Source organism: Microtus oregoni, unplaced genomic scaffold (assembly GCF_018167655.1).
Source record: "Microtus oregoni isolate MIOR12 unplaced genomic scaffold, Mior012 000008F_ref0000371, whole genome shotgun sequence".
Lineage (NCBI taxonomy): Eukaryota > Metazoa > Chordata > Mammalia > Rodentia > Cricetidae > Microtus > Microtus oregoni.
Genome location: NW_024543067.1, coordinates 55,798,972 through 55,815,917, shown reverse-complemented (window position 1 = coordinate 55,815,917; position 16,946 = coordinate 55,798,972). Strand labels below are relative to the sequence as shown.

The 16,946-nt window shown below is 39.2% G+C and overlaps 1 protein-coding gene across 2 annotated transcripts; it reads right to left on the bottom strand.

Annotated features, from left to right (window-relative positions):
- Positions 1 to 14,508: 14,508 nt before the first annotated feature.
- Tmem225 (transmembrane protein 225) lies at positions 14,509 to 16,722 on the bottom strand. 2 transcript variants are annotated; one of them, XM_041656741.1, is made up of 4 exons: positions 16,542 to 16,722; positions 15,834 to 15,980; positions 15,446 to 15,580; positions 14,509 to 14,726 (listed from the first exon to the last, which is right to left on the bottom strand). In XM_041656741.1, the coding sequence occupies exons 1-4, from the start codon at positions 16,720 to 16,722 to the stop codon at positions 14,509 to 14,511; spliced, it is 681 nt and encodes a 226-aa protein (XP_041512675.1). The 2 variants fall into 2 exon arrangements, with proteins under 2 accessions (XP_041512675.1, XP_041512676.1); XM_041656742.1 differs by lacking the exon at positions 15,446 to 15,580.
- Positions 16,723 to 16,946: the final 224 nt, after the last annotated feature.

Sequence of the window (16,946 nt, the reverse complement as noted above, 5' to 3'; positions counted from 1 at the left end):
TAGAGGAAAATTTTCTGGTCTCATCTCCATGGCCATAGCTGACATTCAGCGAGAAATATTCAGCTTCTTTAATAATGTAGTTCAGGCAACAACTGTAATACATGGACTTTTCCTATATCCCCTCTTAGAGATCTTCCATCCTCTGGGGTGGCTGGGGACTTCCCCATTGGTTGCTTTCTTTCCTTCCTGGATGCTTTATGCTCATCTTTCCTGGCTCTGGAGTGTCATCTGGCCCCAATTCTCTGTCATGCGCTTTGGGATCCATTCTTGTTTCATTTTGCTCCAGCAACATCAAAGGGTAGTATTTTCATCTGTCTGGATTACTCTGGCAAAACATCCTAAGTAGGTTAGCATTTATTTTTATTTATTTATTTATTAAGGATTTCTGCCTCCTCCCCGCAACCACTTCCCATTTCCCTCCCCCTCCCCCGATCAAGTCCCCCTCCCTCATCTGCTCGAAGAGCAATCAGGGTTCCCTGACCTGTGGGAAGCCCAAGGAAAAGCACAAATTCATTCTTATTTTTTATTGCAGTTCTAGAGACTGGAGAGTCCAAGAGAAGGTGACCGCAGATGCCAACTTAGTGAGAGATGCCTTCTCAGTTCATAGATGCCTGCCATTTCAGTCTGTCTTCACATGGGAAAAGACAAGCTAGCTGTCAGGTTTTTCTATAATTCCAATAATGAGCCTTATGGGCCCTATCTTCTCACAAAGCTCCCAGCTTTTGATACCACCACCTTGAAAGTTAGGATGTCTTTGTTTGAATTTGGGGGAGAACTTAAGTATTTAGTCTGTTGCCGTTATGTATACGGCTAACTTCCTATTCCTCCTAGTTTGTCTTCCCCTGGTAAATAAGTACCAACTGTGTCTAGTACCTGGAGTCTGGCAGATGATTATGGGGAGTACAGTGCAGTAAGATAGCCTAGTGCTCCTACAGTGCCTACAGTGTTCTCATATCTGTACATTGATTTTCATTTTCTATTTTCTGAATTATATAACCCTGGTTCATTTTGTGATGATATGGAGTGAGTCCAAGTGAGTATGTCTACAAGTTATTGTGATTCTATGATAAGTAAATGTGATACAAAAAGATCTCTGAAGAGCTTTGTACAAAATCATCATTCCTTACAGTTTTGTTGATTTGGGCACAAGCACAGTAATCATTGTCAACTGTTGTATAAATGGTAAGTATCCAGATCCATAATCCTACAAATGATGAAAATTTGAGGACAGAGAAATTTTGGATTTTAGATTTTGCTTCAGATTTAGAATTACTTGCATATACACAATGAGACATCTTGGGGATGGGAGCTGAGTTTAAACACAACAGTTTACTTATGTTTCAGATATACTTTATATGTATAGGCTGAAAGTAATATGGAGTAGAATTTTCAGCATACCTGCATTTTTACTAATTAAATTCAGTTTCTATTTCCACTTTCCTTTCATTCCCCACTGTGGGAACTCCTTCAGCCAATAGCCTTTAAGATACCAGCCCACTTGGGCATGGTCTCTTATACTATAAATGCAGATGTAGAGCCTGTGCACAGTCTCTCTCTCTCTCTCTCTCTCTCTCTCTCTCTCTCTCCTGTTAGATTTGGTTCCTATTCCGTACTTCTGCAGAGAACTATGATCTGAGTCTACCCCTAAATAAAGATCCCTTTATTATACTCAATTCTGAGCTAGTATGGGACTACATTATATCCATCTACATCTGGTGCCCAACATCCATGATAGCTTCAGGACTGCTTGCTGAGATGTACACTGGATACCCCATGAAAGACCTGATTAACAGTGCCCTCAATCAGCATGAAGTAGTCTAGAGAACATTGCCTAGATTCCCTAAATGATTGTTTACTTTTAAAGAGGGATATAATATGAAGATGAATACTTTGCATTGGTATGGATCTTGGTTTATTGATACAAATTTAAGGTTGATTTTGTTACACTGTGTATATGTATTCCTGTTATTGTTTAAAGTATTATGTTTGTGCAGCTCATTTAAAAATCTAATGTATAATTAAGAAATACAGATTAATAGATAGCTATCTATAATAGTCAAACTGTAGTCATGCTAGTTAGGTTTTCTAGGTGTACAGAGATATATTGCAGATGTACAAGTATTCTTCAAATCTTTCAATGATTAACAGAATATGGCATTTAAAATGTTTTAAGAACTTAGGACTTTTCATGACAATGAGACACATCTGCTCCTAGCAGCACCAGTCTACTTCAAGAGGATGATGGGCAATGAAGAGGCTCCTTATGGAGTTGGCTATCCATTTGGGCAAGAAACTACTCTTGCATGGACTGCTTGGTGGTATGCTGCATGAACTAGACATGCAGGACCTACAAAAAATGACTGCTGAAGTTGCCCAAAGAAGATGAGATAGTCCTTTAGGGTTCTGGCTTCATGAAAGAGTCTGTCAGACACAGAAGAAAGTTACCGACAAGTTGACAATATAAGCAGAGCTGTCTTTGAAATTTCCTGCTTCGTGGAAAAGTCTGCTGGACGCTATGGGCCTGTAGGCTAAAGGTGGTTGCCCTAATATTACAGAAGAACTTTGGGCTACCATCTAGGTAGTGAGATGTCTCTGTCAATTCTAGAGTTTTAGAAGTTATTTACAATGTACTTCCTGTTAACTTAGGTAATATTATATCCTTCTGGGGTCTTAATGGAGTTGAAGAATAGATAGTTATAATTTTCCTTACTTATGATAAAAGATAAAATAGATATAAATATTGTAACTATAATTCTTGCTTGATACCTACTTTGTTATATGTAATTTTATTATGTTAAAGTTAAAATCTTCCTTTTTATTTAGACAGAAAAGGGGAGGTGGTATGGGATTCTTCTCTGTATGCTGTGAATATGTTTTATTATTATTGGTTAAATTGGTTATTAAAGAAGCTGCTTTGGCCTGTGTCAGGGCAGAATAGAGCTAGACAGGAAGACTGAACTGAATCTGGGAGAAAGAAGGTGGAATAAGGGAGACATCGTGTAACTGCCAAAGCAGACAGTTGCCCCGGAACCTTACTGATAAACCATGAGACTCATGGTAAAATATAAAATGATAGAAATGGGTTAATTTAAGATGTAAGAGTTAGTTAATAAGAAGCCTACACTACTAGTCCAAGCAGTGTTGCAATTAATATAGTTTCTGTGTGATTATTTTGGGTCTGGGTGGCTGGGAAATGAATGAGCTGCCTCTGCCTACAATTCCTTCTCCCTGCCTCTCCACATGTCCCCCATCCACTCCTTCTCTGCTTCTGTTCAGAATGGGGCAGTCCTCCCATGGTTGTCAACAAAGCATGACATATTACATTGAGATAGGACTAAGTCCTCTCTTTGTATTAAGGTGGGGCAAGGCAACCTAGTATGGGGAATAAGTTCCAAATGCCAGCTCAAGCGTTAGGGACAGACTCTGATCCCACTGCTTGGAGTACCACAAATAGACGAAGCTATACAATTGTCACAGTTACATTGAGGACCTAGGTTGGTTCAATGCAGGCTCCCTAGCTTTTGTTTCAGAGTTGGTGAGCTCCCATTAGTTCAGATCAGGTGTCTCTCTGGGTATCTCTGTCATGTTCTTGACTTTTCTTGCTCATACAATTCCCTCTTCCTGAGCTCAGCCCAGTGCTTGGCTGTGGATCTCTGCTTCTGTTTACATAGTTACTGCATGAAGGCTCTCTGATAACAATGGGATAGTCACCAATCAGATTACAGAAGAAAACCAATCCAGGCATCCACTCCACTATTGCTCGGAGTCTTAGCTGGGGTCATCCTTGTGGATTCCTGGGAGCTTTTCTGGCACTAAGTTTCTCCTTAACCCCCAAATGCTCCCCCATCAAGATATCTCTAAAGAGAATAGCATTTCCTTCCAATAAAAACATGAAACTTCTTGACTTAATAAGAAAAGTGGAAGGCAATGTGGAGGTTGCTAGGATCTACACTGGGCTATTGCTGGTCTCTTAGTGTGCCTAAGTTATAAATTCAACACTCATATTGTATACGTAAGGGGAAAGTGTCATATACTTTGGTAGTTAACACAACTTCAGGACTGGCAGTTTTCAGGCACAACCCCCACAGACCTCATTCCTTCCATTGCCCACATAGCACAGGTCTTTGCACACAGAGCACAAGTTATTGTTGTTGGTTATACTTGTGAGTTGAGGTCAATTTGATACAAACTTGTAGCATCTTGGAAGAGGATGACTAACTCGAGGAATTCGCTGTTTCAGAATGGTCTATAGGCAAGTCTCTGATGCATTTTCTCGATTAACGATTAATGTGAGAGAGCCCCTATGGTAGGTCACCCAGACAGGTGGTCCTAAGTCGTATAAGAAAGCAGGCTGAGTGAGCAATGGGAAGCAAGCCAATAAGCAGCATTTTTCCAAGCTTATGTTTCTGCTTGAGTTCATTTCCTGAAACCTCTCAAAGACAGACTGTACCGTGGACATGTATGTCCAATATATCCTTTCCTCCCTCAAGTTGCTTTTGGTGAGTGTTTTAACATAACAGCAGAAAAGCAAACTAGGACTTGACCTATTAAATTCATTTATATAATTATCAATACTATATTTTCCAAGGGATTTGAAACCAAAAGGAATCATTCAGCAAAAAAATTAAAATTAGGTACTTTTGGGCAAGAGGGGATAAATTTGTGTTTAAAAATACATATTTCCAAATAACACGTATTTTCCACTTTACAGTTCTTTTATGAAATTTTACATTAGTCTTTCATTTTGAAAAAAGCTGGGAGAGGAAGAAAAGGCAAGTCTTACTTGAAACTTGCCTAAACATTAAAAGAGAGAAATTTGGAAATAGCAAGGAAGATTAGGGCAGCTGGTTTGAGGACAGTGGTCATGAGTGAAATCAGGGGGAGAGGATGTTTTGAGTGGATTTCTATTCTGGCACGAAAGGAGAACTTGGCAGAAAGATGCTTCAGTGTTAGAAATGTCTGGAAATGACCATCCAACAGCTGCAGGCAGGCGTGCCTTGGCAACTGGCTCTGAGCTTCTTGTCCTGCACAGTGTGGGATAGGATGTTCCTGGAGGCTGGTTTTTCTCAAATCCAAATCTTAGAGTAGCTGCAGATTTTGTCTTAAGAAACAAAATGTTATTGATTATAATTCCCCAGGAAGCAAGGGCTGGAAAATTAAATGCTCTGGAAGAGTCTTCAAATATATAGACTGTAAACATTGCTTCCAAAGCCCCTTGAACCATCTCCCCATTCCAGCATCATAACTTTACTTTTACAGTGTGTTGGTTCTGAGCATGAAACACGCATATTTTGGATGCGCTGTCATGTGAGGCAGCATCCAAATATGCTGCTTGAAACACCTCACTCGGACCGAGACTCGGTGATGAAAGCTTTTCTTGGTATACAAAGTTCTTTGATTTATAGAAGTATAGTGATTTACCTATAGAAAATGAAGACATTCCTCAGCAAACATCAAATTAGTATGTATCTTTGGATTGTGCTGTTAGAATGTCTGATTTTAAAACTCATTGTTGCATAACTAATAACTACTTAAATTTTAGCCTGGGATTAGAACAGACTTCCTGACAATTTTTAACATTGGCACTAAACATACATCTTTTGTTTTGGGGTGTCTATTTATGTAAAGCAGTGTTTTCAGCATTGGTCGTTATAAAGTTAGAACCTCCACCAACTATAAAAGCATTGAAGGTGATCTACATCCTGCAATGATACTCAGGCGAGACTGAATTCTTCATGTGGAAATGCACACACGTATCCACCTCAATATGCACACTCGTTTTCATCATCATCGAGTTGTAAAATTACTTGTACACAAAGAATTATTTTAAACTGCGTTTCTTTATGATATACTATCATAGATGTTTGAGTTTTATTCCCATTTTATATGCTTATTTACCAGGGCCACATAAAAATTTCCAGGATAAAGAGGGCTATGAGTGGAAGATGTCTAAGAAGCGCTGATCTAGCGGACACGGGTGGCTCAGCCTTTTCCTCAGGATTGTGCTGCCTTGGTCCGTGAGGGTGGAGGGAGCAGAAGGGGGAGCAGGGTTCCGATGGCTGTGGGTATGACACATACAGCCCTGCGGGAGATCACTTCCATGAATTAGCTCGACTTTATTCCAGAGTATAAGGAATATATAGGATTCGGAAGTCTGGAGACAAACTCTAATTTGCATTAAGTGGCAAGTTCTTATCATAAGTCTCCGTATGTGGAAGCAGGGTCCCATAGTTTGGCTATAGCAGAGCTCCTGGTACAAGTCTTAGTTACCATATGAGCAGCAGGGGAAAGGTTTCTAGCAGGGAACTGTGCCAAGCGTCAGGATAAAGATAAATCAGTCATCCAGGCTTAGAGAAAGCTTTCAGATAAGGTCAGTGCTCCAGGCCCAGGGACAGTCTCCAGATAAGGGCGGGTAGAGAGCAGGAAGTCTCGGTGACGGGGAGGGAGCCCCTGTGTCGAGCTTTGGAAAAAGTTGCCAGGCCATGATAGACTGCAACTTCTGACAAACAAGGCCTTCTCACAGATTTGACTAAAGCTCTTCACCTTCAAATTGGATCACATGTTCATCAAATAGTCACAGGGTATTCACACAGAACACAAGGAAGGAGGAAGTACTATGCAGCCAGGACTCTGTGGGTAAAAATAAACTATAGGGAAATAACTAAAAGAAATAGCCATCTAAGTAGATATACTTTCCTTCTTAGAAATTTAAGAATATCTTGAACAAACTCTTGGCTAAAAAAAAAAATCATGATGTGAACTATTAGGAAACACTTGAACTGAATGAAAAATACAGTAAAATTGATGCATTACAGCTAGGGAGTAAATATGTGTGTATGTATGCATATATGTGTATGTCTATGGCTTTGTAAGTTACTTAACACACATGTCAAGGACAGGAACCCTTAACTCTAGTTCAAGTATCTCAACAAATGAGAGTAAAATAGTCTGGCACAACTAACAAAGCTCACTAGGAGGCTTTTCTACATAAAAATATTTCTTTTCATTCGTTATTTGACATATCTCCAAGTGAAAAGGGTTTCAGTCCTTGACATGCCCTCTTTGCCCATCTCTTTCTATCCTGACTCAGAGAATGTCACTCTGTCATGATCTGCCCTCATTCTGGATTGTTGCTAAGGCTTTTTAAAGTTGAATTGAATGGAGAAGACTGTTGGGATGTTTTAGTCAACAGTAAACAGCAATATACATGATATAAGACCTCTTGTAAATGAATATTGCTTTTCAGAGGAGGTGGGGAAGGCATTAGGAAGTCCATAAAAAGAGATTGAAATAGATGAGTTTTGCTCTATATGAACAATACTGATCTTCTATCTTGATCTGAAATGTATGGTTTACTTAGTTTTGTCAATCTAAATAATAATAATGTGGAGCTGGAGAGATGGCTCAGCGATTAATAGCACTGCCTGCTCTTTCAAAGGTTCTGAGTTAAATTCCCAACAACTGCATGGTGACTCACAAGATCTGTAATGAGATCTGGTGCCCTGTTGAGGAAGAGACCATGGTCATACATCCTCATCAACTTAGACTATGAAACTCAATGTGGACAATTTCAATAGAACTGCCATATATGAACTGCCCATGCATGCTTCAGCATTGCCAAGGCACACATTTCAAATAATAATGTGTGTGTGAGAGATAGATGGATGGATAGATAGAGAGATTACCCAAAGACAATAAGAAACATTACAATGTTATGTATACTCTGAAGCATATCTAAGGAGGTTGAGACAAGGGGAGACATTTAAATGCAAGAGAGAGGAAAGCAAATAATTTGTTTTGAAATAGAAGAAGGCTGGTGATAAGTTCTCATAGCAGGAGTTCCCCCACTCTTCATGAAAAACACACTAACAGCATGTTAGATAGGTATTCCTGTACATCTGGATAGCTATCCTGTAGCTCATGGAGCAGGCTCTGGTTTGTAAAGTCCTTAGGAAAAGCTCTTATTATGGACATCTGTTTGTAAAAATCCTCCAAGAAGGATCTTTAATGGTTTCTACATGCATGGGTACATAAAGTCATACTTCTCTCATGGTTTCTAGCTCTCTCTATGCATGCACAAACATTTGTTAGGGTTTTGCACATGTGACTCCATTTTGACTCAGAAAGCTTTTCATAATTATCTCTTTCTGAATGGATGTGGGGAGAAAGAAGGAAGGAAAAACAAAGGAGAAAGGGGAACCTAGAGCTTTGTCATCAGCTTGGATGATTTCAAGGATGTTTTGTTATCAGGCTGTTCAGGATGCTCTAGGCTGTGGTAATAACTTTCCCTTAAGTATTAGAACAGTGCATCTACTTTACAAATAAAATTTCTCTGGAACACATATAGGCTCCAAACTTCCTAGTCTCTGTTACATAACAACACAGTCACTTTATTTGTATAATTGAGGCAAATGAGAAAATAGAAATATACTGACTTGCTGGAGAGTCTCTTGTATTTGTGGTGTAACATGTCTGACAGAAATGAGGAGATGTAAAGGGACACTTTTGTCTCTCAATCTGACTCTCAGACTATTGAAACAATGGGCCACGTGGAAATTTCCCCAGGAAATTCATGATGCGAGGAGAGGGCATCAACTAGGGGGCGAATTTGTCTCCCTGAAAGATTTCACACAGTTCCAACAACTCTTCAGACCACCTCAGAGGATGAGAGTGAAGCCCACACAATGGGTGAGTGATGGGCATGGAATAGGTAAGGGTGGGAACGATACAGGGAAAGCTGTCATTCATTGGATCTTTTTATTTTCCCAATGTGGCCATATGGGATATATCTCTGTTTTCTGCTTTCCACTTCGATTTTGGCTTTTTAAAAATTGACTTATCCAGAGCTGGTGGTTGGATAAGTTGCCCACAACTTAAGGCATAAATTGTGACCCCTAGGTTCACTAACAGGTGGAGCATGACTGGTACCCAAGGCATTTGGTTCTTAAACAAGGACTAGGTCTCCCCTGTAACAGAACCCCTGATTACCTTGTTTTTCTGAAAGAATTTTCATCTTGATTTTCCATCTTTAATCTGTATCAATTTGGTATTATATTCAGCTGTTTCCATCAGCTGCTCTTATTTCTGTTATTCATTATGTGGACAGTATGCAGGAAACAGCTGTTTGCTTCCACTGCCAGTCTCTTTCTGGCTTTGTGTTCTTGTAGTTTGTGTTCATGCATAAAGAATAATGAGTTTAATAACATGTTCCTTCAGCACACTAATTATGATTTTATACCATTCATACTCTATTAATATTTGTGGATACAAGACACATGTATAAGATTTAGAGAACTGCATTCTTGATAGACTATGGCCACTCCTGAAAGAATTCTTTTGCCCCCATTTTATGAAGAGCTTTTCTTTGCCAGAGGAAATTTTGATCTTTTCTTACATGAACTTGATTCTGCTCAAAACCTTTCCATTTTGAAAGTTTGAAAGTTGACAGAAAATTGCTCCTGAGTTTGCAAATGCCAACTTCTTGCTAAAGTCTTCCTCAACAATTTTATTTTTCAAAGAAATAACCTATAAATGTTAAAAGTATAATTGGTTATTTATGCACAATATATTTCTCTCAAAATTTCAATTTTTTTCATCAGGCAGAAACCAGTAGAGAGATGGGTGGGACCCATAAAGCTAAATTCTTAGTTTTGTGACCAGCTGTCTACAATAGCTGTAGTCTGTATCTTGAGTCTATGGAGGACACAGACAGAGAAACAATATTGCTTATTGTTGAACTTGAAGCACAATCTCAGTGCATTCTTTTGATAAGCTGGGCGATTTGAATGATACCAGGACTCTTCCTCTTAGAGAAGGTACCTTCCACAATGGGGGGACGGGGAGGGATTTAGAATTCAGAATTTCCTCACTCCTTGAAATCTCCCTATTCCTTTTTTCTTTTTATTATTATTATTAAAAATTTCCACCTCCTCCCCTCCTCCCATTTTCCTCCCCTCTCCTCCCCCCTTCCCTCACCCTCCCTCTCCAGTCCAAAGAGCAGTCAGGGTTCCGAACCTTCATCTGGCGATGGATGGAGATAGAGACAGAGACCCACATTGGAGCAATGGACTGAGCTCCCAAGGTCCAAATGAGAAGCAGAAGGAGGGAGAACATGAGCAAGGAAGTCAGGACTGCGAGGGGTGCACCCACCTACTGAGACAGAGGGGCTGATCTAATGGGAGCTCACCAAGGCCAGCTGAAATCTCTCTATTCTAATAGCATGAAGAAGCAAAGGGGAAGCCTCTCAAGGAAATAGAGCATTTGTGCCACAAACCCAGAGCCTCTAGCCTATAATAAGGCTATTATGCCACTGATGTCTTGGTTACATTTGTCTTACAATTCAGCTGTAAAAAGACAATACAAAGTTTGCTTTGTAACCATCTATTTATAATTTTCTTCTTCCTCTCTTCCTTCCCCCTTCTGGGTGTGTTGTTACAAACATGCAGAAGCTGAGAAGACTTGTAGGAGCCAGTTCTCAGCTCACACCATGTGTGTACTGGGGATTGAGCCCAGGTTATTAAGCTCAGTGGCCAATGCTTTAATTTGCTAAGCCTTCTTGCCAGCCTCCCCAACTTCCAATTGCCTTACTTTTTAATATTTCTTTTTAAATCAGAAGCACCAAAATAATAAAAAATCCAATTCCAAGCATTTCTTTTAAAAAACATTGTTTAAAATTTGACATAAATTATATGTATTTTTGACATAAATTATATGAATTTTGAAATATGTATACATATATGTGTATGTTGGAAAATTATTAAATCTAGCTAATTAATGCATACATTAGCTCACATAGACAACTTGTTTTTTGGCACTGGGAGAATCAGAATACTTTCATCATCTTAACACTTTTTAAGAGTATGGTAAATATATTAATTCTATTATTCATTATGTGATGCAACACATTTCTTGAATTTATTCATCTTAGCTGACTGATCAGGAATTTATATCCTTTATTCCCTTTCTAAATTCTCACCAGCACTTTTGATTTTTTTTTTGTCTTTCGACAATAGTATTCTAACAAGAGTGATAATGGGATATCTGATTGTAGTTTTCATTTGCAATTCACTGCCTATTAGTGATGCTGAGCATAAACCTCGAGAAATGTGTATCCACGGTATTTATCCATTTGAAAGCATCATCTTGATTCAGACTCCACCAGGACCACGAGACAGAGAAATGCTGAGTGGGCTGCTGGACTATCACAAGAAGCAGAGAGTACAGTGAACAGAGAGGCCAGGTAAGCTTGGCCATGGAGACAATGGTGGAAGAGAGTCACAGAGGCCCGAAGTTCATACTTATCACAAACATCCTAGAGTGAGTAGCCTGTATGCAGGATCATATCCCCACCTCTTAGGTGAGTGCACATCAGAAGAGCTCTCAAATGTGGCACAACCTAGCACAATTATTGGAAGTTAAGGGCTGTGCATTATAGGCAAGAAATCAGAGGACATTTCTATGGCATAGCACGCTGCACCCAGCAAAGGTCGATACAAGCATGAATAAATGCACACACTACAAAGCCTTACACGCCGAAGACTGCCCGTGGGAGGTACCATTGTGCAGCATACCAGACAGAAGAGTGTAGTTGGAAGGCAGGGAGAGCAGGTGGATGTATGGGATTTTTTCTCTCTTATCTATGCCTATAATTCAAAGGTTTTGTCTTTTTCATTTCCTATATGTCCTTTCCTGTGTTTTAAAACAAATTTAACATTCCTTCCTGATTTAGATTAATAATATATTTTGTCTTTGACCTCCTGGTACTCTACCTTCTGCTCGACTCATTCTTCTTGTCAGGCTTTCCTTTGAGTTTTCTAGTTGAATTTTGGGCTTTCAATTCCATCTTCCTTCAGCTTGAGTTCTCATCAATGTTTCTATCTCTTTATTGAATTCCACTTTCAAATCTTGGATTATCTTTATCATTTTCATCAGTCTTATGTTTCTATTTTCTGAAGCATTATTCAGGCATTTATTTTTCTTAAGTGGTTTCTCTCTAATTTCTTTGAGCTATTTCTTTGTGTCTTCTTTAAACTTTTCGACTTCTTTTTTAATTAATTAATTAAAAAGAAAACAAGCAATCTTTTTTCATTTTACATACCAATCTCAGCTCACATTCCCCCCACTTCCCTCCACTGAACCCCCCACCCTCACCTCTGGTCCACTCCCCAGAGAGGGTAAGGCACACTGCTTTGGGAAGGTCTGAGGCCCTCTGTACTATATCTAGGCTGAGCAAGGTATCCATCCAAAGAGGATAGGTTCCAAAAAAGCCAGTACAAGCAGCAGGGACTAATCCTGGTGCCACCGTCAGTGGCCCTGCAGTGTGCCGCAGCCATACAACTGTCAACCACATTCAGCGGGACTAGGTTGTTCCTATGCTGGGTCCTTCCCTGTTTTACTAGAGTTGGTGAGCTCCCATTATTTCAGGTAAACTGTTTTAGTATATGTCCCCAACATGGTCTTGATCTCTTTGATCATATTCTCACTCCTCCCACTCTTCAGCTGACTGAACTTTGGGAGCTCAGTCCAGTGCTCTGAAGCAGATCTCCGCCTTTGTTTCTATCAGTTGCTTGATGATGATTCTATGGTGATCAAGTTTATTACTGTTCTTTTAAATTTTGTGTGCTGTAGTTCATCTATGTATTTCTTTTTATTTTATTTTATTTTTTTCATCTATGTATTTCTAATTGGCAAAAATTCCTACAGAACTTGTATATTTTGGAGGGGAGATACTACCTTGAACGTTAATATTGTTTGTGTTTTGTGATGAGATCTGGACATGTGGACTTCATTATTTCTATGTCTGATATGGACAGAACAGGCTGGCAAATATTGCTACCTTTGGTTGTTTTCCAATGATGTATCTTCAGCACCCAAAGATAGGTGTGATGTCTTGCATTTGCTTAAAAGTCCTAGTTGACACCTAAAACAATTAAGATATTAAATAATAAAAGAAATGAAAACTGCTGCTGGAAAATCGCTTTCTAGATAGTAAGGCTGGGATTTGACTTCAAAGAGCAACTGTGTGGACTTGAAGATGAAGATATCCCTAGTTCATAAATCGATCATCTTAAGTAGTAGCAGATCGATCACAAAATGACATCAAAGAACAGGCATTGAAAACAAAACCATACTGTCAAAGAACATTGCGTCAAGTTAGGTAAGATAAACAGTAGAAGGTGGCAACGAGTGGTGCTCCGAGACGGAAGCAACTTGTTTCCCACACGCCTATAGAGACCCACTGTCTTACATACTGTTGATAGCCCACTTTCTAAAGGGCTGGAGAGTATATGAAAACACAAGGCTTGAGATCTATTTGAGAAACCCTGGAAGAACTAGTTGGGTAACAGCAGGGGCTGGGGTGGAAAGGATGCTTCGTCATTAGTTGAGGCCACAGCTGTAGCACTGTGGAGCACAAGGACAAACACACCAATGCTTTCTCCACAAGATTTCTCAAGAACTTTGTTTAAAGAATGTACATAAATATGTATCATAAATACACATACATATGTATATATATGATATACCATTCAAATTATTCATTGTATATCTAGAAACTACTTGGTTTATAAGTAACTTACTAATTCGCTGAGTGAGATTTGCCATATAGTCTCAAATATGTTAAGTTTGATACAAACATTGATGTTAATAATGATTAATGGGCGGAAAACAGCCCCAAATCTTAGAACATTCTGTATCTTCATAAGCATAACGTGAACCTATTGTTACCTGGATAAAGCTTTCCTTTAATACAGATGAAACATCTTTAGGGAACTTCACTTTGTGTTTACCTGCTCACTTTAACAGGCAACACTGCCATCATTGACGTATTATGTGATGTTGCCGCATTGCTATAGGAAAACTAGATCCTGTTTCCCAGAGGTGACAAACTTCTAGTTTTTTCTCCTGGTCCTGTCCTAGCTTATGTTTGGCACTGTTTCCTACACCTTTACAATTTCTCTAAACACTTGGAAGGCTAGATAGACATCATTTATCCGGAGGCATTGAAGTAGAAATGAAAACATGACGTAAAATCACTAGCAAGCTATCCTGAAAAGTGTTTTCTTACGGTAAACAAAAATGAGATTACAAAATTGTCTAGACGAATATCAGTTTGAATTAAAAAATCTTCCAGTAGTGGAAGAAATAAGAAAGAATGGAATGTTTAAATTTTATAAAGTGTTTATAATATTGCTTTGTCTTTCCATCAATATGTTTAAAATATTACAAGTGAAACAAGAAGAATTCTATACTGTTATAGAGTTAACAGTGCATCCAATATTGTTTATTTAAAGTGTATTAATAACAAATATAGAGGGAATTGGTTATCAGGTCAAGATTAAAAAAGTGACATTTTCTAAATCTTTTTATTGACCTCAATGTATTCATACATACATATTCAGAATGTCATACACAGATGCAATGATTGGGTACACATGTATACACACACACGCACACACCCATACACACAGCCACTTCCATAGCAATGGGCAAAAGGTTGATATTGTTAAGTCATAGAGCCCAGGTTACACGACGCGTTTGGACATGTGGCTTGTTCGAGCTGCCATCCTTTGAGATGGTGGAGTGCATATGGACAATGCTCCGAGGCATTATGGTGCGCTCTGGAAAGGAAATAACTTGGATTGAATTTCCATTCAGCTTTTTGCCACTACCTTCTCTGTTCAGTAAGCAGGCACATCTATTTGAGGATTGTATGAAACAGAAGATACCTGGAGACAGAGAAATAAGGAAGCAGGATTAGTGTATTGTACAGAGGTTTGGGACCACTTTGTTCCAAATCCTGAGAAGACTCTGACCATTGGGCCTAGTGAATATTTCCCAACTACTCTTTGGAGTCATCCTGGAAGAATGCATAAGTCAGAGGAAGTGGAATAATCCACAGTATCTTCAGAGAGTCTCAGTTCCCTGAGAAGGGTTCATTCTCAATGAAGAGATGCTTATACATTGGTTCTTTGGGGGAGATGCAATTTTTATGAAATTTGAAAGACTTCCCAGGAGAAGGAGAAGAGGACCTCTTGGATCTTGTGGGTCCCTCTTGGATCAGTTTTGATGCTGACTCTCTTGTAACTGCTTTGGCACCACACTGTTTTTCTTGGCTCCCTGGTCCTCTCTAAGATAATAACCTTGTCCTCAGCCACTGCTCTTGGTGGTGACTTTCATGGTTTGTCTCTGCCTTAAAGTTGTGAAGGTACTAAAAACACTAAAAAGGAGATGATGAGAGGTGCTTTTGGAGACAGAGATGGCTTACCCTGTCCAATTTCAGCTTTCTGCTTCTAAGAACTGTTTGGTTAGTCCAGGTAAATTTTTCACCTTTTAAAGCATGGGGTTTGGCATCTTCTCCTTGATCTTTTATTTTCATTACTTCATACTTCTCTCTGTGTGGATTGACTGATTCCCATCTCTCTTCTAGGCCCCTGAGGATACTCACCACAGGTAAGAAATAGTGCGATGGCTAAGTAGACAGTGAAAGTGATCTGTTTGACTTTGTAACTAACGAAGTATACATCTTGACCTTTATTTAGCTTGTGATAATACGTAGAGACTGCATAGAACAAAAGGCAACCTAGTGTTCAAATGAAAGAATTTTTTCTCAAGAAGTTTCTTTAAACTTATTAGTCATGTCTTCACCCCCCATTCACCTTACTTCCCAAACTATCCCTTCCAGCACAGCTTTTCCTTAGAGTGATCATAGTTAGTGATAGATACAATTCAGAAATCAAATAGTTGGAAAGGCTACCAATTTAAAGAAAGATTACAGGTGGGAACACCCAAGCCCATTGCAATTTCCATTCAAATCAGTGAAGCTAGGAAATTACCTGTGAAGAAATTCATGAAGCCAATAATGAGGTGCACACACTTATTTTGAGAGATCATAGAGGTGTACTGAAGACCTAAGACCAAGTTAAGATAGATGGATATGTTGAGAGTCATCATCATCATGCTTTTGATTATCCCCAGGCTACCTGTTGGGAAGCAGAGGCTGTACTAAGAGGAATGTATTACTTCCAGACTTGCTTCCACAATGGTCTAGGTCAATCTTTCATTAGGATCTAAAAAACTCAGATTGCAAAAGGAAGAAAAAAATAAAGAGGCAGTGTACTTGAGACAACTGAGAGATCTCTAAGAAACTTAGTGTCTTTTAAAGATTTTTTTTTTATAACTCATAGACTTTTAAGTACCTTACTCCATGCATCCTCTCCTAGGGATGCTGAAATCCATTTGCCTTTTGGTCAGCCATTTTTGTCGTACCCCTCATGTCTAGTTGTGCTGATTACCTTCCTGCTACTTCCCAGGCTTACCAAAAGTCCAGGCTTATCAAAAGACAGCAAGATCCTAAAATTTTCTCTCAAAATCTAAATGGTGAAATTTTAGAGTTTTCTTTCATTATGTTGTGTACGTGAAGGGCTTATTGTTGCCTGAGAAAGTTGCTTCCAGGAATAATGAGTAAGTTGAGTAGATGATGAAAGTCAAGGGACCATGGGAATTTTTTCTCCACCCACCACTTTTCATAGTACAGTTCTGACCTTCAGGCCAATAAGCAGGACAGCAACCCAGCCATGGACTGTGGGTAATCTTTTCCTTTCTCAGTTTGGGAATTAATTCCACCCAGTTTTCCATGACGATGCCCGATACCAACATGAGTATGGCCCCACAGGAGAAGACTATGTTGGCATTCTGGATACTTCTGTCTTGGAGATGGATCATTGTGGATAAAAATTTCTACCCGAGACTACCACCAATGTTTCACATGTCTTTTCTTTGATGAGTTAGAAGATGAAGGATGGAGTCTGAATGTTCACTGACTGCAGAGGTGTTGCCAGAGATATCAGTAGAGGCAGAAGCTGAAGTAACCTGGAGAGCAGAAAAAATAACTTCCTGTTTTTACCATTCATACATAAAGGGCAGACTGTTGTCAGAGCAACAAACTG